General features: G+C 51.5%; 2 protein-coding genes across 8 annotated transcripts in view; one reads left to right on the top strand and one right to left on the bottom strand.

Moving 5' to 3' along the window:
* Window positions 1-25: 25 nt before the first annotated feature.
* Window positions 26-12,060, top strand: PLEKHJ1 (pleckstrin homology domain containing J1). 3 transcript variants are annotated; one of them, XM_075903204.2, is made up of 6 exons: window positions 26-160; window positions 1,935-2,002; window positions 4,002-4,068; window positions 7,030-7,120; window positions 7,560-7,623; window positions 8,477-12,060. In XM_075903204.2, the coding sequence occupies exons 1-6, from the start codon at window positions 67-69 to the stop codon at window positions 8,540-8,542; spliced, it is 450 nt and encodes a 149-aa protein (XP_075759319.1). In that variant the 5' UTR covers window positions 26-66; the 3' UTR covers window positions 8,543-12,060. The 3 variants fall into 3 exon arrangements, with proteins under 3 accessions (XP_075759319.1, XP_075759320.1, XP_075759321.1); XM_075903205.2 differs by having other exon boundaries at window positions 7,486-7,623; XM_075903206.2 differs by lacking the exon at window positions 8,477-12,060 and adding an exon at window positions 7,958-8,167.
* A 2,770-nt stretch (window positions 12,061-14,830) lies between these two features.
* Window positions 14,831-23,622, bottom strand: part of DOT1L (DOT1 like histone lysine methyltransferase) — a 112,813-nt gene continuing 104,021 nt past the window's right edge. For all 5 annotated transcript variants that reach the window (XM_075903196.2, XM_075903195.2, XM_075903194.2 and 2 more), the window contains one exon: window positions 14,831-20,983. Coding sequence is in view for 1 of the 5 variants with exons in the window: in XM_075903198.2 (XP_075759313.1) it covers window positions 20,976-20,983 (8 nt within the window). In the remaining 4 variants the exon portion in view is untranslated. The remainder of the gene's footprint in view (window positions 20,984-23,622) is intronic.

The raw sequence follows: 23,622 nt of genomic DNA, 5'->3' as shown, positions 1-23,622 counted from the left end.
CGACGGTTGGCGGCTCGCGCGGCGGGATGCGGCGGCTGTAGGGGCGCGCGGGGGCGGGGCCTCGCCATGCGCTACAACGAGCGCGAGCTGCTGGCCCTGGCCCGGCAGCCGGCCGAGAAGGCGGCGGAGATTCTCATGCGCGTGCCCAAGAAGGGCAGCGGTGAGGGGCGGCGGGGGCGGGGCGTGTGACGGGAGGGGGCGGGGCGGGGTGGGAGGGGGGGGGGCGTATTTGTGGGACTGGAGAGGGGAGGGGTCGGAGCGTGTGGGGGGGGGAGGGGCGGGGTATGGGGAGGAGAAGGGGGCCGGGGGCGGGTCGGGTGTAGTGGGGGTGGGGCAGGGGCGGGGCATATGTGGGAGGAGCTAGGGTGGGTCGGGGGCGGGGCGTATGGGGATAGAGTGGGGGTGGGGCAGGGGCGGGGCATATGTGGGAGGAGCTAGGGTGGGTCGGGGGCGGGGCGTATGGGGATAGAGTGGGGGTGGGGCAGGGGCGGGGCATATGTGGGAGGAGCTAGGGTGGGGCAGGGGCGGGGCATATGTGGGAGGAGCTAGGGTGGGGCAGGGTGTATGGGGATAGAGTGGGGGGTGGGGTGTACAGGGTGGATGACAGGCGCTCAAGAGGGCCGGGGGAGGGTTCTATTGTGGGGCATGAGGCTCAGCTTCTTCCACTCAGGAGCCAGCTACTCCCACACCTTCCCCATTCCCCCCCCCCCCCCCCAAACTTCAATCTGGCTCTTTGTCCTGCCTCTGTTGAGCTCCCTGCCCTGTCCCCTTCCCTGTGGGATGAGCAGGGACCACGTTGGCACTTTCTCAAAGAGGCGGTAGCTCCACTCCTGCATTCTCCTCCCCCAGCGCTGGTGAGGTGGTGTATGGCACTGAGCTACCACCCTTTGTCCGCAAAGTGGCTGCCTTCCTGTGGTGGGGGATGGCATGTACAATGCACTGGTAGACCCCTACGCAGATATAAAATTGGTATCTGTATTGGCAAAAAGATGGTGGGAGATCTGCAACCACAGCTGCGGCCGCAGAGAGCTGCCACCTTGCAGGGTTTGAAGCAGCTTTCTATCCACAAAAACAAGACATGGATAGCGGCAGCCATATTCAGGGATGTGGATACCTGTGAATTTGCATTGGGATCGTACCAGCCAGGAGGTGCTACAAGAAGCATGTGTGGTTAAAGTTTTATAGGTCATCAGTGAAAGCTTAGCCCAGGCTGGCACACCTAGGATAGAATTGAGGTTGCTTGAGAGGTCATCAAATTGCTGTTCAGCCTAGAATCATAGTGCTATGAACCAGTAAGAATGAAAGGTGCCTGCACCTTCCTTTGTGCGACAGGTCCAGTTTTCCATCCTACAGATGAATGTTCCAATATTTTCTATCCTTAAGCAAAATAAATTTTGTATGCAGCAAAGCATGTACCAATGTGCACTACCAGGCCGAGACACAAGGGCTGTGGCTACACAGGCACGATCTTGCGTAAAAACTTGCTGCCTATCTACAGTGGTCACGTGTTCTTACGCAAATAAACTGATGTTCTAATGTATAAAATCAGGGCTGCTTGCGCCAGAACTCTGACGCTCCTGCTCAGGAATAAGCCCTCTTGCGCAAGAGCTCTTCCAGAAGAGGCCAGTGTAGACAGGCAACATGAATTTCCTGGGCAAGAAAGCCCTATAGTTAAAATGGCTCTCAGAGCTTTCGTGCGGAAGAGAGCATCTACACTGGCATGGATGCTCTTGTGCAAAAGCACATGCCAGTGTAGACGCTCTCTTCTGGAAGAGTTTTTGCATAAGAACGCGCCAGTGTAGATAGAGCCAAGCTGACAGCTCTGGATGCTCTGCTAAGCAGCTGGGCGGAGTATGAATCACTCCAAAGCACTCAGCTAACAGGGAACACTGCCACAGACCTCCGCTTCTGAATGCTGTCTCTCTTCTTTGCAGTGCTGAAGAAACGCCTAGTGAAGCTAGTTGTCAACTTTCTCTTCTACTTCCGCATAGATGAAGGAGAGGTATAAAAATAACTTGCTTCTGCAAACTGGCTTTATGAACTTGTTAGAGCTGTTGTAGAAAAACATATTAATAAGGCAGGTTCTATACCAAAGGGCCTAAAAACCAACCAAGAGCAGACTGCCGTTGTGCTAAGCTCTGTACTATCACAGAATCGTAGATGGTCCATGCCCTGAAACACTTACCGGTGAAGTAGTCACACTGCACTGTTTAGCTAGTGGTGTTTGAGGAACACAATGAAGCCTCTGCTTGGCGACGCTGAGAAGCAACTGCTGTCCTGCCCAGCCCTGGCTATCAGTCTAGGGGTGATCTCTGAAACCTAATCATTGCCACACTTACACGCATGGCTGCAATTCATTTATGTGAAACTAGTGAGATTGATTTTAAATTTAGACTAAGGCCCTAGCTAAATCTCAGTAAATAATAACTGTATCATTGCTTTTGAGCAAGATCTGGCAATGTAAAAAAAAAAAACCCCAAAGCATTGTAATCGCTGTATTTTATCAATATTCCTTACTTGGACCTATAAGTATGCAAGCGTATTGTCTGGTTGTTGTAGCAGAGGAATGCGAGCTGGAGCCCACTGGTTCCAGAAAAGACTTTTGATCTGTCTTGGCCTTTGTTTCTCATCCTTAACAATAAAACTCACTTGCACTGTGATTGGACAGAAGATGCAGGATGAGCATGGCATGGTACTGCTGTGGCTACGCCATTTAACAGACTTGAAGAGAAGGTGCTTTCGGTGGTGTTTGTAGTGATCAGAAATACATGTGACCCTAAGGATCCTTGCACTCCCTTTGCAGAATATTTCTTCTCTCCTCCTTGTCTCCTCTGACAGTCATGATCATAGGATCTGGCCAAGAAGATGCCACACTTCACAGTCTCTTTGGGGTGATTATGAAATCATGTTAGAGCTTTGACCGCATGAGACTAGAGACCATTCCCAGTAGCAGATTTCTCTCCACTCCTGCTTACACGAGTTTGGCTGTTTTGGCTAATTTTCCTGGCAGTTAGAGACTATAAAATATTTCCCTTTGTGTTTAGCAGTAAGTGGTCCAAAAATAGTTTGGAAGCTTAGAATAGTATGTGCTGACGGGATACTTAGTCAAATAACACCTCTTAACACTGAGTTGTTCTTAAAAAAAGTCTGTGGTCTCTATTCTATTTGTTTGTCTCTTGCAGTTCATTTCGGACAAAGAAAAGAACCCTTTCTCTGGTTTTCATGCCTTAGCTCAGTGCACCCATAAATGACTTGCAAATTCTGCAGGTGAAATTCGTTTGTTTAAAATGAACTGTTTTAAAAAAACCGAATGCAGGGACAGATTTCATTAGACTTCTGCAAAGCTTCAAGCATGTTCTTTTCCAGACCTAAGTTTGGATTTCTGTTTGTGCTGTGCCTTCCAGCCAAACTTGATGTGCAGACTAGATTCTAGAGAACTTTTACCACCTTTGCCTCTTTTTGTGCAGATCACTGAGCTATTTATTAACTCTCCAGAGTTGTACTGAGCAAATACAGATGTCCAAAGCACTGTGTAAATACTAATCAACACAAAATATTTGTACAGTGAAGTATGACAGCAGAGACAAAGAAATTGGCTACCTAAAAACCGCTCTGTTTTCAACCCTCTCAGTTCTCGCCAGGTTATGACGTCTGCCCTAAAGTCCGTCCCCTGGTAGTTTGTGGCTTATCAGGATCTTCCTATCATTAAAAATATTTTTGTCTTCTTGAGCTGCCGTGAAAGACCCACTGTAGCAAACAATACATGGGAACCAGTGAAAGAGCTGTGACTAGCAAGATAGTGCACAAGAACTCAAATAGCTTAGGGAATGTCGTTTCTGCTCTAGCCTCTTGGCACTGTTGTCTCTCTCTTTCACGAGTCACTCACTGCGGCCCCCACGTCAGTCCCCGTGTTCCCTTTCCCGCCACAATGTCTCACATGTGTAGAACTGGCTGAACAAGGGGAGGGGTGTCTTAAACCTTCTCTGTGGGTTTCTTTCTAGCCAATTGGAGCTTTGCTGTTGGAGCACTGCAGAGTCACCAAAGAAGAGGAGAATGTCTTTTCGATCAGTGAGTTGTGGGAGAAGATTCTCATGGGTGTATCCTCCTCTCGGTTTCCCTTTTCAGTCAAGTAGCAGAAGGGCAAGGGGAATGTTTCTAGAGTCAGATCCTGCACCATACTGTGTGGAGTGTCCTGTCTCACGTGGGGCGGGGCAGTATGGGAAAAGGGAGACGCATAAGAAAAATTCTTGGGTGTTGTAAGAAGTGATGCTACAAAATCAATAGCCACCCTCTTCCCTCCCTGTGCTGCATCATTGACGCCTCCTGGCGTAATGATTGTGCTGCTGAAGGGTTGGTCTCGTCATGTAGGTATGAAAACCAGCCCCCCAGCACGGGAAGGTCCTGGACCATATTTTGGTGGTGTCAAGGTGCTAGCTCTGGTGCTCTGGACAAAACTGTGTTTTCTGCCTCTTGGCTCCCCTTTGTAGGGTTTTCAGTAGTCTGTTCTTTACTTGCTGCCCTCAGTTTCAGCACAGTGGGGCTGCGAGCTACGCAGCTGCTGCGCTCAGCCCCAGAGGTGGCTGCATCCCATTGCTGGCTGAGGGAGGCAGGCGAGTGCGGAGAACGCGGGGCTGACGGGCGCTGCGGGAGTGGTTAAGCGCTAGTGGCCATTCCTCGCAGGGAAGATGGGCTGTGGCCACAGTGCTGCAGCTAGGCTCTTGCTTTCAGGCTCAGATAAGGCACTTGTCAGGGCTGTCCCAGCCTGGGCCCTCCCGCCATGCTGTTTGGCCTTGTGTTGATAGCAGTGGCTCCAGCTGGCTCGCGGCGCGTTGTCCTTTGGAAGCAGCCTTTCATCCCACAAGCAATCATTGTGCAAATGGTATGTGGCAAAAACAACAGGATGTTTCCTCCAAGGCCGTCCCCATATCTGTTGGCCTGCCTGCCCGGCGCAGCTGCTTCAATGTGCGGAGCCTTCGTCTCCACTCCAGCCAGGAGGGACCAAACTCCCACTGTCTGCGCTAGGGCCTCTGGCAAGAGAGCCGCCCGGGCACCAGCCTGCAGCCGGTGCTGCCTCTCCCCGTCAGCAGCAGCAAGGCCATGAGCTTCCTGGTGCAAGGCTTGGGGCACTGCTAGCTTCTCCAGCCAGCCCACCACGGTGCCTCCTGCTCCAAGGGCAACAGCAGCCCACACGATGGGGCAGCCGGGGGGCTCTCCGGCCATTCACACGCGGCTGATGCTCCCAAAGCTCATTCCCCAGGGCTGGCGTGGGCCAGAGTTTGTCCTGTGTGCTGAAAGGGACAGATTCTCATAGCCCACTGCCGCCCCATTGAGCTGGCTGGTCCTCCTCTGCCAGCCACCCTGTGACATCTGCCTGCACGGCTTTGCAGCAAAGTGGCTACTGTTGAAGTTGCCTTCGTCTGGGCTGTGTGGGGGGAGGGAAGCGGGCCCCTTGCCCTCTGCCTGCAGAGAGGAGCCTTGGAACGTGGCAACGTCTCCTCCTAGGCTTCAGACACACTCTGGTCTCCGTTTGTGCCTGCAGCATGGGGGGAGGCAGTTTGGCTGAGTTACCTCCATGCTGGAGCCCAGATCTAGATTAATTATGGGTGGCAGTGCCAGGCTTATTAATTAGGGGGCCTGATGCCATCTTGGTGAAGCATAGGCTGGAGGGAGGCTGTTCTCAGTGGGGGCAGAGGGCAGAAAGAGGAGCAGTGGGCTCCAGTTACAGTGCGGGAGGTCCAGGTGGGATATTAGGAAAAACTCTTTCCCCGGGTGGGTGGGGAAGCCTTGGGCTGGGTGCCCTGGGGAGGGGGGAATCTCCATCCCTAGAGGTGTTTAAGTCCCGGCTTGACACAGCCCTGGCTGGGCTGACTGAGTGGGGTTGGTTCTGCTTCGGGCAGGGGGCTGGACTTGATGCCTCCCGGGGTCTCTGCCGCCCTGGGGTTCTAGGATTCTGTGATTAGCGTCACACAGGGAGTCAGCTTTTCACTGGTCAGCTGGGCCGGATTTTGAGAGAGTCGGTTCCTGCTTCCCCTCTGTGCGTGTGCAGCGCCCCATGCGACGAGCGGACGGCTCTCTTCAAACACGGAGCCGTTCGGCTCAGCGGCCTGGTCCAATTCCAACGTATCCATGGCAGGGGCGGGGAACTTTGTGCGTCGGGGGGCTGCACAAAACCCCCTCACTGACTGAAAACACCCCACATTCCCCGCACCCCAGAGCCTGGGGGGCCCAGCCGAGTAGATTGGGTGCTCCTGCCCGGTGGGGGGCAGTAGGGGAGGGGGGGCTGGAGCACCAGCACAGGCTTCCCAATGCATTGGGGGAGGGGACTCAGCCTCAGGGGCCGCATCCGGGCCCCAGGGCTGAGGTTCCCCACCCCTGGATCTATGTCCTCCATGATGGTCCATGCTGAAGCTTTGAGAGGTGGTGCCCTGTGCTGCCTCTCCCAAACAGGTGTGCTCTGAACAGCCGCCCCGTTCCACCCCAGAGGCAGCTGCACAGCAGTGGTGCATGAGCAGATTCCTGTTTAGCTCGTTGGCAGGGTAACTTTCGGGATGAGCCATGCAGATAGAACTAGGCATGGGCCATGCGCTAAGGGGAGAGGAGTCCCTTGTCCTGGGTCTGTGCCACTTGCAGTGACCTTTCCTCAGTCAGCTGCACCGTAACTCCCTGGCCAGGTGGGTCGCTCAGGGGCTGCTGGGCCGTGCCAGTGAGACGAGGGATGGCTCTGAGCACGTTGCTGCCCCGGCTGTCCCAGGGGCTTCCTGAGCAGCCCTTCCAAGAACCGCACCTAGGGCATTTCAAACAAGGAGGGCTCCCTGGAACGCGGGAGCTGGAGGCTCTTGTCCCTTGCTACAGGGAGGGTGGTTGAGGCTGGGCCCGCGGGGGCCTGGTCCTTCTAATATGTCAGCAGAGCTCTGGCCCTTCCAGCTGAAATAGGAAGGGGCAGTTGGGGCCGGCCCGGGGGGCTGGCGGTGACACCGGCGGGTGGGCACAGGGAGCGTCTCTCAACCCTCCGTTCCGTGTCCCCGGCAGGTTTCATCGAGGAGCCCGACCGGAAGTACTCCTTCGAGTGCGACACGGAGGAGCAGTGCCAGGAGTGGATCGAGGCTCTCCGGCGAGCCAGGTAGGGCTGGGGAGGCTGCCCCCAGCGCGCTGGTATGTACGTTCGTGGCACACCCTAGGATGGCGAAAGGTCGGCTCCTCGCCAGGCGCATCCCGATGCAGGGAGGGAGGAAGGGAGCACGGTGGGCCCGGTGCAGCACAGGGCAAAGCACTGGCCTGGCTGCAGAGACGTGTCCGGTACCTCCCAGCTCGGGCCGGGTGGTGACCCTCCTGAGCACTGCTTGAGGCAAGGTCCTATCACAGGCACTGCTGCCAGGAAGCTGCAGGCTGAGCCCTGGGGAGAGGCAGCTCCCACGAGCCTGGTCGTTCCGGTGAAGGGGGGGGTGGCTGCCTGCACCCCACCAGGGCTGTTGCACATTCTTGCAGCGGGGACGGAGCTGGGCCCATCTTGGGCTCTGCAGCCCCCGTTCAGCCCGGCCCCTCTGCTCCTTGTCTGCCAGCTACGAGTTCATGCGGCGAAGTTTGATCTTCTACCGGAATGAGATTCAAAAGATGACGGGAAAGGTGAGTCCGGCGCCTGCCCAGCCATGGCCCAGCCACTGTCGAGCCTGTTTTCTGCCGGGGAGAAGTGGAGCAGCAAGAACGGTGCGGGAGGGGGTTGCGGCCCCAGAATAATTTAGTTCTCGAAACGATCCCCAGTCAGTGTCAAGGGGCCTGACGGCCCCCCAGATGGTCTGGTCGTGCGGTGGCAGCATCCCGCTGCACCAGCATGTGGGGCTCGCTCAGAACCGCGGCACAAGGGCGTGGGGCGGGGACTCCAGCCGTCCGGTCACGTCGGTTTCGGAGCTCTCTGCCAAGCAGGTGTGTAACTGACCTGCAGCCCTGCTGTCGCCTCCAGCAGGTTGTACAGACGCCGCACTGCTGACCGTGTGAACCTGAGCAGTAGGCAGGCGCTCGGTTAGATCACTTGGGCCTCTGCCAGTGCAGCTGTGGGCTTCTGCCACCTCTGCCCTGCTCCTAGCTCTCGAGGAGAGCCCCGCAAGCCAGTGACCCTGGGACAGCTGCACTCTCTTCTGGACTAGGGTAGCTACAGAACAACCCCCCCCCCCCCCCGCCAGGGCTGCCCTTCTTGCAGTCTCCAGCAAGGCTGAAGGACTGTCCTTTGCTGCCCCCCCCCCCCCCCCCCGAGTCTCCTGCTTTGATTCTGAATCAACGCTCAGTCTCCCAGTTGACTGGACTGGTCTGATCCCCAGGCCTGGGTGAAGGAATGGCTCTAGCTGCAGACAGCCACGGCCTCCTGCTGCAGCCGGTGCAGAGTAGAGGGGCAGCGCTGCAGGCCCCGTGACCTCGTAGGGTGCAGGGAAGCCAGCTGGGTGTCTGCTCCCTGACTTACAGGCCTGTTGTGCTGTCGCTGCAGGACCCCCTGGAGCAGTACGGAATCTCGGAGGAAGCCCGATTCCAGTTGGGAACACGCAAGCTGTAACCTGGCAGCTCCCCCTCCCTCCCGCGGGGCTTTCCTGCCATTCAGCCAGCTCCTCGGGAGGGGTGGGGGTTCAAACAGCGCGCCCCTGCCTTGGGGAGCGCCCGGGACCAAGCAACTGATTTATGGCCCAGATGACTCGTAATGGATTCCTTGCGCACACACCTCCCTGTCTCCAGCCCCGCAGGCTCCCGCCCGGCTTACCTGGTCCCTGCTGCGCCAGCTTCCGCTGGGACTGTAAAACTGCCAGGCTGAGGGGCCGCTCCAGGGGCTGCGGAGGGCCCCTCTCCAGAGTCCTGGGTGGACGTGCCCTGGAGGGGGAGGCCCACTGGTGCTAGTAGAAGGCAGAATGATCTTGGGGTGGGGGGCTGGCTGGCTCGGTGCCAGGGTCTGTGGCGTGCCCATAGTGGCAGCATTTCTGCTGGGAATGGCCTCAGGCAGCCGGCTGCACCCTCTGGGACGCCGAGTCAACTGGTGGCTGCTCTCTGGTTCCTCTCAAAGGCAGCAGGGGGCTTGCTTCCCAGGGTGGCTATTGGCTGGGCGCTGCTTCGGCTCCGTGGGGTCGCCAGCCTGAGCCCTCTGCACCTCTCGCGTGTGCCCCAGGAAACCCCAGTACGAGCGTCATTGGGGGGCAGGCGTGGAGACCGGTGCTGGTGCCTCCCGAGGCTTCTCCCCAACGCAGCCGTGGGAGGGGGTCCGTCGGCGCAGGCAGGCAGGGCCAGCACCGCTGCAGGGATTCGCGTGAGGGTGGAGACAAAGGGCCACCCGGCCGCAGGCATCCGTCTGCCAGCAGTAACGGCACAGCCGGGCGTCTGGGGCAGTGCGTTAGCTCTCACAGCCTTGACCCTGCTGGCAAGGCTGCAGGCGGTTAACAGCCAGCACCCAGGCACAGGGACAGCCCGGCCGCCGGGGGCAGGATGCAGTTGCTTCAGGCATGTAGTGTTATTGCTCACCAGACCCCCAAGGAGGAACTAAGCAGGGTGCAGGGCAGGGGTGGGCAAAAGGGCCTCCCAGGGGCCGGATCCAGCCCGCCAAGCGAGTTGATCTGGCCCAGGGAGGCCCTGCCGCTTCCCCCACCCCTGGGCCAGTCAGGGCCTGTGGGCAAAAGCAGGTGAAATCCCCTTCCACCCTGCCCCACCCTTCCAGGAGTGCAAGCACAGTGCCCCTGGCAGAGGGGGAGAAGACTTTGCACACCCCCCTGCCCCCAAGTCCTGATTGGCCTGGGGGCAGGCCCTGCGAGGGGCACAGAGCTTCTCAGCACTGCCCAAGGAGACTTTGCCCCACCCCTCAGGCCAGTCAGGGCTTGGGGCCAGGGGCTCAGCACCTGACTACGTGAGGCGCCCCCGGCGGGGAGCAAGACGCATCACATGCTCTCCCGCCCCAGGCCAATTGGCTGGGGGAACATGCAAACCCTCCTACCACCAGGGGCACGGGTACCGAGGGAACCGCCCACTGCCCAGAGCAGACTTTGCGCCCCCTCCAGCCCCAGACCAATCAGGGGCTGTGGGTGGGGAAGCATGGAAGAGTCTTGGCCCCGCCCCGTCCAGGGCCACCCAAGGCCACTTCAGAAATTTCTAAAGTGTCCCTCCCTCCCTCCCCCCCCAAAAAATGTGTTGCCCACGGCTGGTGTAGAGCATAGGACCCCCCCCCCCCCCGATGCCTACTACCTGACTGTCTGCACTGGAAGAGGGAGATCGGGTCCTACCCACCTCTTCACCTTGGCTCTCGGACAGTGGAGGCCGTTGCTCCTACATGCAGCCCTAGGGCCAAGCCCCGCCCCGCGTGGCAAAGGCTTTAACCGATCTCGTGGCCTGTCCACATGGCAAGGAGCTAGAGCAGCCTGCAGGCCAAGGGTGGAAGGTGGAACTTAGCGCTGTGACTCGGGCTGCTCGGGGGGGCCTCTCGCAGGCGGGGGCTTGCCAGGGGGTAGCTCTGGTTTCCAAAGCAGTCACAGTGGCTGCACCCCCCTTTCCAGCTCACGCACGCTGAGGGGCGGCAGTAGGTGGGGAGATGCTGCCACTCGCAGACTGAGGGGCTGGCAGATGGGAGCTGAAAACAGGTCGCTGGCTGAGGCCAGGTGGCCATGAGGCAGCAGTCACCGAGCATGCTAGGGAGCGATCTCAGCTGCCTTTCCTTGGCCTGTGCTCCGCCCTGAGGCCTGAGCCCAGCTCTCCCAGGAGAGGTTCAAATCTGGCTCCATGTTACTCGAGGTTCAACGGCTGGGATTGGCCGGTTGTCGCTGTTGGGGCCTTTGCTCCCTTTCATTTACCCTGGTGCCTCTCCCCGCTGCAGTGGCCTTTCAGAGGGTGCTTTGAGTTCTGCTGTAACGGTCACACCCCCCACCCCACTGCATCAGCAGCTGAATAGCAAGAACCATCTCCAGTGTCCGCTCTTGGCAGGCAGCACAACCACTCACCTAGCTAGGGATGTCAGATCCCACCTCGCTGGTTAGCCAGTTAAACGTGTTCAACCCATTAACCAATTGAAGGGGGAGTGGTAGGAGGGGGGCCTGCTGCAGGCCCTGCAGAGCCCCCACTGGTTAACTGGAACCAGTAAGCATCATCTGCTAAGGGGGATACTTACTGGTAAACTTTTCACAGCCCTAGCATCTGAGCAAGATTTTTACACTCCATAGAATCGCTCTACCATATTAGACTCTCAGCTGCAGGAGCTTTTCTCTCAAGACAGCAGAAAGCTGGGAAATACTGGGTTCCTACAGAGCAAGCCAGCTCTGAACTTTGGAAAGATTTACCAATAATCCTCTCCTGTTCCAATCCTGCTTCTGTTTGGACGTTTTTGTGCACGTGTCTTTAGAATCAGTGTCAGCTGGCACCCTGGTTCTACTCTCAGTGCTTGTTCTAGCCCCCCCACAACCAGCTTCTGAGAAACCTGTGTCAAGATTTAAAGCCCTAGCGGGTGTCCCTGTGAACAGAACTCCGCAGACAGGATTTCAGAACTGGAACATTGCTGCAGATTACTTGCACCAGGCAAACCACCAGTCCAACTTGTGCTTTTCCTGTACAAAGCACTGACACTAGCGTCGTCAGCCTTTCAAAGGGCAGGCCGTAGCTGAACTGTTATTGTTGCACACTGTATAGAAATGGGCATTTGTGGTAGGGTTGCGGGGGAGGCACATCGGGGAGCAAGCAACAGCTCCAGCTATGTGCTTGGATTAGGAGGTACGTGAATTTCACTTCCATTACTAAACTGAATGTATGAAGACAGATGCTGTGAAGAGTTATCTGAGCAGGTTGTGCGCCCAGTAACTCATTAGAACTAGCTAGACAGTGACTCCTAAACAATTACATTTCAAGATTAAAGGGAAACCGTTTTAGACACTTGAGAATTAGGAATCTGTTACTGGCCATTTATATGTCAAAGTTTTTCAATTATCTGTTCAGGGTCTTTTTTGTCAGTTAGTTGCTCTAACAAGCATTATATAAGGTAAATCGGTTTGGAAACTTTCTGATACTGTTCGTAGGTTGTACAATCAATGTTTTAAATAAACACCTTTAATTGTTTTATGTTGTAGATGTTACCTAAGAAATCCATGTGAATTTTTCTTCAAAAGGAAAGCAAGGTGTAAAGGGGGACACAAGTTTCAATGAAGAGTTGTACTTTCACTGATTTTCCATGTGAACTGTGCTCTTAACTCGGGGGCTTTGAGAACTCCTACCCCCCATTTGCCCACACTAAACTCCTCAGAATGACCCTTTGAACAGGAAGGAAGCAAACATCAGACCAAAAGGTGTAACTGGAGCAGAGGCAATAGACACACAAAACTAGCTTAAGCATTGCTGTTGCCATGTCTAAGCCAGAATGGTTGGCTGGGGGACTGACATGGGTGTGGCAGATCCCCTTGTGTAAATCCACAGCAGCTGTGCAGTGCCAATAGGGCAGTAACTGAGAAACGAGGTAGGAGATTGTAGCTACAGACCCTCACAGAACAGGAGCAGCTAATAAGCTCAGTAGGCCAGCCAATATTACCCCTTCTACTACTCCAAGGCTACTGACTTCTCTGCTGCGATTGAGGCCTGACTCGCTGGAAGGCAGCCTTGCAAAGGAAGGACTTCAGAAAACGAGTGTGTACAGGGGACACCTGCTCAGTGTGTTGCTGTCAGTATCTGAAGTTTCTCTTATAAGCCTTCAGCCCATCCCTATCCAGTGAACCATGGGATGCTTTGCACTGTGACAGCTGGTGTCTGCACTGGAAGATGCCCATTTTGTAGGTGTTTTTAAACCATCACTTGGGCTCTAGGCAGGTGAGTTTAAACCCAGGAATCTAATGAAAGCAAAACAAATTGAGTAACCAAGTCACTGAATTACTTCGCTTTCTGTGACGTGACTTTCCAGCTGCCAGCTGCTCTGGAGCTCACGCAGCGCTCTGAGCCTTCAGACTCTGCAAGTGAGTTTAATGCCATGACGTGTCAAGTCAGTTGCCCAAGTGACAGAGGACAGGAGTTCTGCAAGCGGAGAGAATTGCAGGATGGCGCTGAGTGAGATCCTGGCACTCACGCTGGGCAGGATACAACCTTCATTTGAAAAGTAAAGAAAACCACCAGCCTCCGAAGCACAGATGCACCACCACAGGACACAGTATTTAAAATACATACATTTTAATAGAAAGACAAAACTTCAAAGCATTATTTCCATTACAAATCAAAGACAAGAAAATAAAGGGGAAGGGAGGGGCGAATAAAACTAACTCTTGTATTATGGGAACTTTGGAAGGGTGGGTGGAAAATATTTTTATTTATTTATTTATATATATATATATATATATATATATATATATATATAATATATATTATTACATACATATATACACACCAGAATTCACACTAGTTCTATGGAAGAATGATGGGGCAACATACCAGTATAAAAAAAAAACCAAATAAAGATAAATTAGGGGAAGTTTGATTTTTTTAAATAATTCAATTTATGGTATAGGCTAAAATGTATAAGCTAATTCCTATTTGCTAGGAAACATCCCATATCACATGTTCTAAGCAAGAAAATGGGCATTTTTTGTTTTAAATCCATTAAAAATGGATTTGTATTAGTAGTTAAAAGTTTTACTGATCAATTCCTGAGCAACAGCAACTTCATTTGCATTCCTCTGTCCAGTCCCACCCAGCCAGGGCAGACTCCCACTCCTAAAACACTTTCTGAAAAAGAACAGAGACTTAAAGAATTGTTTTTTTAAATTTAAAACTGACCACTTCAAGAATTTATACTGGGGGGCAGGAGGGTGGAGCCAAGCAGGCTGGATCAGTCCATTTTGCCTTCACCTTTTTAACGCCAGAAACACTACTGTTCCAAAGGACAATTCCACTGCACCAGAAAAGCAACTAGATGTACCTTAGAGTCACAGGGTCAAACATCAGCGTTAGCATCTTCAAACCTTTAGGAAGCAGTTAGATTATCTTTAATATTGACATCAAAGCATGAAAACTAAAAAGACTTTTAGACAGTCACAAGCACTAAATATACCAGAAGGATAGTCAGTTTAGTATTGGGTTTATGCCCTGAAGGCCCACAACAACATCTTGTATTGCAATATTCAGTCTAAATAGCTATAATGCAAAAAGGATACATAAAATGGCACAAAATTTAATAAAGTCCAACTCATCTGTGGAAAAACTGAATGAAAAAAATATGCAATTGTTCAGGGGGAAAGGAATTTGAATTAACAAAAATAATTGGATACTTTTACACTGACTAAATTTGTGCTTAAAAACCCCCCCATTTATTGTGATTTTCCTCAGTGCTGCAGATAGTTCACAAAAACACTTACTAGTTACTCCCCAAACTGTGATTAATAGATTAATGTTTTACAGTTCACTGTACAGGTTTCATTTCTTACTAGAAAGCAATCATCGGTCAGAGCTACCAATGCTCTAAATGCTTTTGGCTCAGGCAAAACGAGAGAAGCAGAATTAACAGCAACAACCTACGAGTTCTAATGAGAACTCCCTCTAAAGAAAAAGGGCCTCCAAGCTCTGCTACGCAGGAGGTTTGTGTTCAATACAGAAAGCCAACTTGCCTATGTGTGGTCAATACACTCCTGCAGGAGACCTCGCAGCCAGGACAGGGTTAGAAAGCTAATTACAGCTCTTCAGTGAGCAGCACCAGTGACAGGAGTTATTTAGCACTCCTGATGGACTCTAATGAATAAGGCTACTTCCAGGTCCATGAAGAAAACTGCCAAATGTATTGATAGTCCCTGGGGACGAAAATAGCACCATCTTCAGGGGGGTGGCGGGTATTGTAGGCCTGGAGTCTGTGGGAAAAAATGTGTCCCTAAAACAGCAGCTTATAGGTGTCTGCAGCAAGCCCCTGCTCTTGACATTCCCTCCACCATTCCAGCAACACAGCAAGGGTGGGAAAGGTGGTCGCTTGCAGCCTGGGGGGGGGGGGGTCCTATTTTGCCATCGATACGCCAGACAGGTGATGAGACACTGGCAGTTTCAGGGTCTGGCTTGGCCAACTCTTCCCTGGGGGTAAAGCCTTTACTGCCCACTGGGAAGAAACAGATACCACCCCTCAGACTGTGAAGTGATGGCATCCAGCCCTCCAGCTACAGCACAGGGAGCCGTCCTGCTCTCAAAGCCAATGTTCCCACTTGCCCAGCTGACTCCAGGGTGAGGGATTGGACCATGAACGATCTTACAACCCCCTTTGGAAACGACCCGAGTTTGCCCAGCTGTCACAAAGCGCTGGGCTCCACAAATGAACAGTGAGTGAAGGGAAGCGCACTTCGTACCTTAAGAAAACAACTGGAAGCGATTGTTCCCATGAATGCCCCCTCCCATTAGCACAACCTGAGCAGAGACAGTGGCATAAGGCAGGCCCTGCAGCTTGTCCCCGACGGAGCCCGGTTAATGCAGCTCCCTGCCTTGCAAACCAGCAGACAGCTGGGAGAAAACAGCACTGAAACCCAATTTACTTTACTGCTCAATCCAAGCAGGTCTGCAGGGGTCAAAGTCTGGCAGTTGCCTGTGTCTCATCTACCTACTTAACTAGAGCTACTTCGCCAATTTCTCCAGAAAGAGAAGGTGGGGGAAAGATTAAAGGTTTGCGCTACAAGGATCTTTACCGAGGGCTAGGCTTATCTGACAGGATCAACACATTCAAGATAGAACTAAAACTTGCCTCCATGTTGCAAAGTTTCACAGCCACATGGCCCTCTAACCTCCATTTTTGTCATTTTATCAGTTCCAGTAGAAAGGGGCTGGTGGGAGGACACTGATTGTGGATTGCATTCTTCCCCCGACCTCCCTGCATTTTCTAGCTCCATTCTGTGTTTAAAAACCTCCAGTCTTCTGAGGCACATCAGATTAGATCATTATTTATCAGATGCCATTTCTCCCATAAGCAAAATTACTCTCAGATTTAGACACAAACTTTCAAAGCCAAGAGATTAAAAACATATGACAATATCCAAGTAACACCCCATAGAAAATCCAGCCTTCACCAGGATAATGCACATGGGCAGCTGCAAGCTTCGCCCAGCTAAAGGTCTGCATGGCCCAAGATGTAGCAGAGCCTGTAGGCCTGAAACAGCCACATCTGACAAGCAAGTTTGAAGCAACTGCTTGAACTCTGGAATCCTGGGATGCAAGGTGCACAGCGTGTGCTTGTTTTCACCCCTCCAACAAGACCGGAAGCTGCTGGTCCAGCCGACCTCCAGGCCCAAATTAACGAGTTCAGAGTCACTCACTGCTGCGCAGCAAACACGATTCGATGAACAGGCTCTGGCACTCCTTGTACTGAGATTTTAAAAACTGGGCCAATTTCAAAAGAAAGTCCCTATGCTTGCAGGGTAGGAAAGTGCGACAAGGTGCATGTCCCGGAGATTGGCCGCTCTCCTTTACCCCCCAGGCTGGCAATAGGCACAGTCACTTCAGAAGCAAGCAGATCAGGAAGGACAACAGAGTGGCAGCAAAAGCAGTCTTTGGACCAGATTGTCCCCCTCCCCCAGGCAACGCATCTGCCAATCGAGAGGGGATTTCAGGCTACGTGGCCCACACAAATTCTTGGCTTCTCTATTGTGATGGCTCACAAACCCAGTCATCAACAGGGTGGCTAGATAACTGGTGTTCCAACAGATATTTATCCCCACAGTACAAGGAGCAACAACTGGCACCTGCCTGCTCAGTCAGCTGGTGCTTTGGGGGCAGGAGCCTAGCACAAGGGGTTCCGATCAGTGACCGAGGTCCCCACAGGCTACCACATAGATGGCGTCCGTTGGAACTCGATTCGCATGCAGTGCCAAGAGGTCCTGCGTTAGCTCCCGCGCTGTTGGTCCTGATTATAAACCAACTGGGAGGAAACCAGGAGAGTGTCGCTCTGTAACACCTCTCTCAAGGAGATCAGGAACCCTCAATGGATCTTTTAGAGGCTTCCCTCTCCAGTGTTCACACATGGGAAGCTTTTTTTTTTTTTTTTTTTTTAAACACACACATCTAAGTCTGTGGGACCCTCCATACAAACCCTTAACCAACTCCACTTCTGAGAGGCAAACGACTCAGCACATTTAAAAACCAAGCCCACTTGTTTCCAATTCGCTGCCGGTGGGAACCCATCGCTACGAGATGAAGTATCTAGCATTTCATGACCTTCCCCAGGAAGCAGCCAAGTGCCAAGATCCCCAGTTTAGTGATGAGGAAATACAAGTAGAAACAGACTTGAGAGATTTCAGTAACAGCCAGGCCCTCCAGTCCCACTCCAAGGTCATGTCCACAAGGCAAAGCTGCCTATTTTCTGAATTCCTCGGCCACCACTGCCCTGTATAACCAACTTGTTCCTGAATGACTAATCCACAGAACATCATATGCAGGTTTCACGCCTTGGGAACTCTTTCCAACTTTAACACTCCAAGAGGGTGTCCAGGGGCTGGAAAAGGCAAACCAGACAAGTAGAGCCACCAAACAAGGGAAGAGGGCAACTCTTTGACCCTGCAGCCACAAACGCCTGGCTGGTTCAGAAAGGCCCAAGCAGCCTTAGTTCAACACGACATTCTGGAAGTTCCATTTTTCTGGCAAAGTGTTTTAGCTTCATTACGAGTCCCCTGCCCAGCAGCAATGCGGATGAGAAGGAATGTGGGAGAATGGCTGGGCCGAGTGCAGGAAAGCGTAAACCCCAAAGAATTCCTTTCCAACACTTCATAGTTTGGCTTAAGCACCACCTCTCATTACCGAGAACAGGTCTCAAACTTGGGCACTGAGCTTTCTTGCTGTGTTCACAAGCACTAAAACATTTCCAGCCATGTAGATTAGATATTTTTTAATAGCACTTCACACTTACATGGAGCTTTTTATCCAGAGAGCTTAAAGCACTTTAAGAAAGGCAGGGATCCTCCCATTTTACAGATGAGGAACATGGAGAAACATATGGAGGAAACATTGAACCAACCTGCCCAAGCTTACAGTGAGTAAGTCAAAGAGCAAGAGGAAGACCCAGGTCTCTTACCTGACCCTAGTGTATCATGAGAGTCCCCAAAACATTACGAATCTATTTCCCAATTTCTCCATGGAAAAGTGGAAATTCCCAGGAGGCAGCACAGAGCAAAATGTCCTGTTTGGTGAGAACCAACAGGTTCCATCGTCTTGCCTCTCCCGTTACTCTGCCCTGAGTCACTTCCCCGAAGGTCCAGCTCAGCTGGGATTGTTGGGAATACAAAATCCACACGCAAGTAGAATGTGCGGGACACAGAGGGCTGCAACAGTCAAGCTGTGGGGGAGGAAGTAACAAAGGCAAAGAACCTCAGGAATCCCTGCAGGACCCTTCTGCCCTCAGAAGAACGTTTAAACCTCCCAATACAGGGAGGGTCTCAACCCCCTCAGAACAGCAGTCCTGTTAGGTAGTAGGGCTAGGACTGCCCCAGGCCTTGCACATGGCTAGGGGGGAATCATCGTCTGGTGAAGGCAGACCGCTCAAGTGATGCTGTGCATTTTCTGCTCTTCTCCCTCTCAGGGCTGTTGCTGGGCGTCCATCAGCATAACGGAGGCGGACAGAAGGGCAAAGCTACGGGCCCTTCGGTTTCATTAACTACCCTTTTTTATATCCTCCAAGGACCTGAGCCTGCATTTTATTGCCTTTCATTGGGACTGAGACTGGTGAGAAGGCCCTACACATCTTCCAGTCACCTAAAGATCTGGATCAGGCTGAAGCTGCCCAGTTCCCAGCTGAACAACAACTGGGTTACATGCTCTCCTGGATTCCAGGGCAGGACTGTTTATGGCTTCCACTAGAAGCTATCGGATGTTCCTCTGCTATCACTCACTGGGCATTACTTTCCTTGCTTTAGGTTCTCCCCATGGGGCTCGGAATCCGTCTGGATGCGGAACCTCCCCTCTTCTGTGCACGATTTAAAAGATTCCTGGCGATCAGGGATAAGGATCAGTCCCCTTGGTGATCAAGAATAAGGCCAAGTTACATGAACAGTTTCTGCCTACAAGGGGTCACCTCTGGGAGAGGCCTGCACACTTAGGAGCTGACAGCACAATCGAGCTGGTTAACATCTATGCCATTGTCCACAATGTGATCTAAAGGGAAACAGCTCATTTGAAATAGTGAGAACTGTTCATCAGGATATTGCACCTTTCCAGGACTGGTTCACTCATGTGGGGAGAAGGGGGAGCTGGGGAGATCAGGAAAGCAGGAGAACACTTCCATCAGCTACTCGGGACACAAGAACCAGCACTGAATGCAGATAACTGTCAAACCAGCCCCAGCAGCACAGCACAGGACAGCGTGAAAAGGTATTTGGCCTGCTCCATTTAGGCAGTTGATTCATGAAGCCCAGCACTTTGTGACAAGGGGGAACGGCTCTAGGTAGCTGGTAAGGGAGAGCTCACGTCTACAGCGAATGGCTGCTTGCTGGAAGTCAGAGACTAACAACCTAGCTGGAACAGACTGTAGGATACCAAGTTCCAAGGCTAGCAGGTGTTCAGTTGAGCACCAGCGTGTTCTGAATCTAGTCCTGCTGCTGTAACGATTCCCCCTCTGTTACTGTAGTTTCCTTTATTGTGCTTGGTCCAGTCTATGCTGCAGGTTGATGATTTTGAACTAATGGATCCTCCTCCTCATTTTGTGCACTTAAATAAATAAAAACAACTTTTTACAAGCTTACGGTGCATATCACAACCTAAAAAATAAACTGAATAAAGTTTATGAAATTTATAAATTTTCATCATGTCTATAAAATATGGTCACTGCTCAGAGTGACACTTTTCTGTACACAGAAAACCAAGTCACAATACAATTCAAAATGCACCAGTTTGATAGTGTGGCAGCAAGTTAAGCTAGACTGTGGTGTTTTTGTGAACTACCATTTAAACCTATTCAAAGCAAAGAAATACAAAAGCGAATGCACTTAGAAGTCAATAAAATGTACAAGGGCTGAGCCATTTCAGAATCAAGTATCAAAACCTAACTAACAAAATACATTGTACTTCAACAAAAACAACACACAATCGGTTATCTGTCCCAGCACAGAAGCTCAGTTTTCAATCTTCCCAATATTGTTAAAAGGGCCTGACCAACACCAGTGATTATGCACCCTGTTCATATGCCAATGACATCCCAAAACAAGTTAACAGTCTATCTACTGAAATTCACAGTGACTTGAGCGCCACTAAAGGCTTTAATGGGCCCAGTGGAGTAGTCTACAGGACTAGCAAATTATACATCTTCTGTTCAATGTGTCTGACCCACTTGAGCTCGCGTGGGTCAGATCACGTGATCTAGCTGCCATTCCAGAGGGGAGTATTGCATTCTTGTTAGTTACAAACAATATCAAATGCCTGATAACTCAGCCATAAGCTCTGTTAAAAATAGAAGAATCAACCACCCAAAACCAAGACTGCCATTTTCTGTACTCCTGCTATGCTGTAAACCAACAGACTTTGGTATATGAACAGAGTGAGTTGAATAAATAAAAGCAGACCTTTCTGAGAACTGGTTTGGCATTGGTCAACCCTCATATTCAGCACCAAGGATTTGAACGAGAGAGGCACAGTTCTGACGGATGAAATAGCACCGAGAGGAGGCTCTTTACATCTCTGCTGGTGTGCCAGTCCTTTATTATTCAGAGAATTATTTCAATTAGTTGTGGTTTTTTTATGACTTTAGATGGAATAAAGTAAGTCAAAATTGTTTCCATTTTTAAAAAAAGATAAATACTTTATCTAAACTATTAACAATACAAATTGGAGCTTTTTTAAGCATTTTCCTTTGCAGTTACTTTTTAACTCCGATTCACAGTAGAATATTCTTCTCTCTGTTGTGTGGGTCTGTCACTTGTTTGTTACTTTGTCCAGTAGTAAGAGTAGAAACCCCTGCCAGGCCAGGCGAGCACCTTTCAGTGGAAGCTGAGTGAAGTTGGTCCATGTTGTCCTTGCATAGGTCACATTGGGTTGAGGTAGAAATCCTAGTTACCTGTAGGACAAGGAGAGGAAGACACCAGTCTAAATTAGATGCATCAAATCAAGTGTGTGCCAGAAACGTCACACGCTGCCAAGTTCTTAGCTCTTCTGTTATCCAGGAGCAAACGGGACAGAAAGGAGAACAATCCACGTGTTGCTATCGGTCAAAATCAGAGACCGAGACCCAACAGCCTCTTCTGTTGCACCCCAGCCCTTCTTGGGCTACGCAGTGACACCATCTGAACCCTCGCTCCTAGATTCAGGCTCCAGTTCAGCACAGCAAACACCAGTAGCCTACTGAAGATAAGGGGATTATTCATCTGTTTAAATCAGGCATATGGGGCCTGATTCCAAGCCCACTGAAAGTCAACTGGGGCATTTCCATTGGCTTAGGGTAAGGACTATGTTCAAGTTCCCTGTGAACTGGGACATTCAATACCTGTTTGTGTTGGAAGTCTCCACCATCTGCTAACGTAGACGCCTTGATGTGTCAAAGCCAGTATGTGCCATGGGTTCTAGACTTTTGCTTTACATCGAGCTTAAACCGTAGTCACACCTTAGTGGGCCTGAATACAAGTTCTGTTCTATGCCATGTATTGGGGTTCTGCTCTTGCATTTTGTTCTGCCACAGGAAAACCCCAAGGCCTTTTGAAATCTCTTCCCTCGGCCCCCCCCAAAAAACCCCACACACCTGAGAAAGACCCTGCACACCATGGTCCTACCAGACAGCTACGTGGGACGTGGAGACAGGTCAAACCTGTCTGAACCTACTTCGCCCACATAACAGGTGAGTGCCCTTCTAGCTAACAGTTTTGTGGAGTGGGTCTTTTCCCCACAATCTGAAACACCTGCAAGATGACAGCTTCGTCTGAGGCCTTTCTGAAAAGTTTCAATTTTGACAAACAGGCGTTTTCTAATGAAAAAACAAACAAAAAAATCCCTCCCATTCTAGTCAAACCCTTCCTCTCCAAATTCAAAATTCCATCCATGGCTCCCCTCTCTTTCAGCCACCACCCTGTTCCACTTAACTGAGAAACCAACCGAAGCTGCAGCCTCACTTAGCACGGACACCGTAACTGAGGGTTTTTCCCCCCTCCTCCTCCTCCTCTCCCCTCTTTTTCTGCTTTATATTTTGGGGTTTCTGTGCCCCTCGGTGCCTCTTGTTCCTCTGGTCTGAAGAAGCGGGTTGTGCCCATGAAAGCTCATGATACTATCTATATACTTTATTAGCCTCTAACGTGCTCCAGGACCACTCGGTTTTTAAGCTCTAGGCAAGTTACTAGATCTCTCTGCTTCAGCTTTTCCCATCTGCAAATTTGGAAGCTACATCTGAGTGTTACGAGGCTGGGATCACATATAGAGAACAATTTGCCGGTGAACACACTAACTGCGTGCAAAGTGTTTGATAAGAACCTGGGTGTGTACCATACTTTAGTCAAATGCCTCCAAAGGCAAAGGGGGTTACGTGATAGTGAAGGTACGTCTGTCCCAAAGGGTAAACAGCAGCACCAGAGACTTGCAGGAGTTGCCTACTAGTGGCTTAAATTAGGTCATCCAAGTGCTTTATAAACCCAAAGACTTCCACGATTAGAGACTTTCTGGCAGTGCAGATTATTCTGCAGGTGCTCTGAGAGATGCTTTGCTGAAATGCACGCCCAGAGGCTCTCCTCTTCCATAGCCTCATTCCTTACTTTGCCTGGGCAGGAATTTAGCACAGGCTAGTCACTCACTAACTTAGTGTAATCCATCTAGCGAACCCCAGACTGCCAAGGCCAGTACAGCATGGTGGCTGATGCAATCGGTTGTGCTATACCTACCAGGGAAGGCCACTAGAGCTACTGGGAGCAGATAACGGAGACTTCCTTCCCTACTCTCAGCTAATAAAAATGATCATCACAGGCTACAGAGAATGATTCGATCAGGTTGCCACTGTCAGGCAGAGATGGGAGTCGCCAGGCTGCTTTTGTAACGCCAGTTCCCACAGCACTTGGCTTAGGGTCACATCATCTGCAACCCACTACCAGATCACCCTGACTCCGTTGTTTGCAAGGAGAAAGCAGCTGTAGTCCATGACATGGAGTTTTCCGTTTTTAGCTAGAGGGGGCAAATGCGGTATGCGACCACCCAGACAATACCACACTGCCACCGAATGTCAAAGCAGCAGCAGCACGCAGTGGCATGACATGCCAACCTGAGCAGGAGCACACCATGTGGTGTGAGGGAGTAACCCAGCAAAACACAGATTAGCCAGCAAACCCCTGCAGGGCTGCATATCAAGACAGGTGCTTGGAAAATATGAACCACCAGCTCCTCTTCTTAATTTTTCTCAGGCTCTCAAAGCAGCACATTTTTTCAAGTAGTGATACTGCAGGAAACATGGCCTCGTCTTACATAAATTGGCAATTTCTGCTACCCAGGCCTGAGCACAATGCTCCTGGATATCAGAGGAGGGAAGAGTTAGACTGGTGAGCACTCAGCGTGTCGAGAAATCCTTAGTCCCAAAACTGAGGCGCTTTAATGGCGCCCCCCCCCCCTTCTGCCTTGTGATTACCTACATTGTATTAGGCCAAAGAATCTGTTCCTACCCCCCTTCCAAAGTCAGCTCCAGGCTGACGGCTGAAAAGGAAAGGAAGGTCATTCAGTATCTTGTAC

The sequence above is a fragment of the Pelodiscus sinensis genome, chromosome 32, assembly GCF_052426305.1.
Source record: "Pelodiscus sinensis isolate ZL-2025 chromosome 32, ASM5242630v1, whole genome shotgun sequence".
Lineage (NCBI taxonomy): Eukaryota > Metazoa > Chordata > Testudines > Trionychidae > Pelodiscus > Pelodiscus sinensis.
This window is presented reverse-complemented; position numbering and strand designations above follow the sequence as displayed.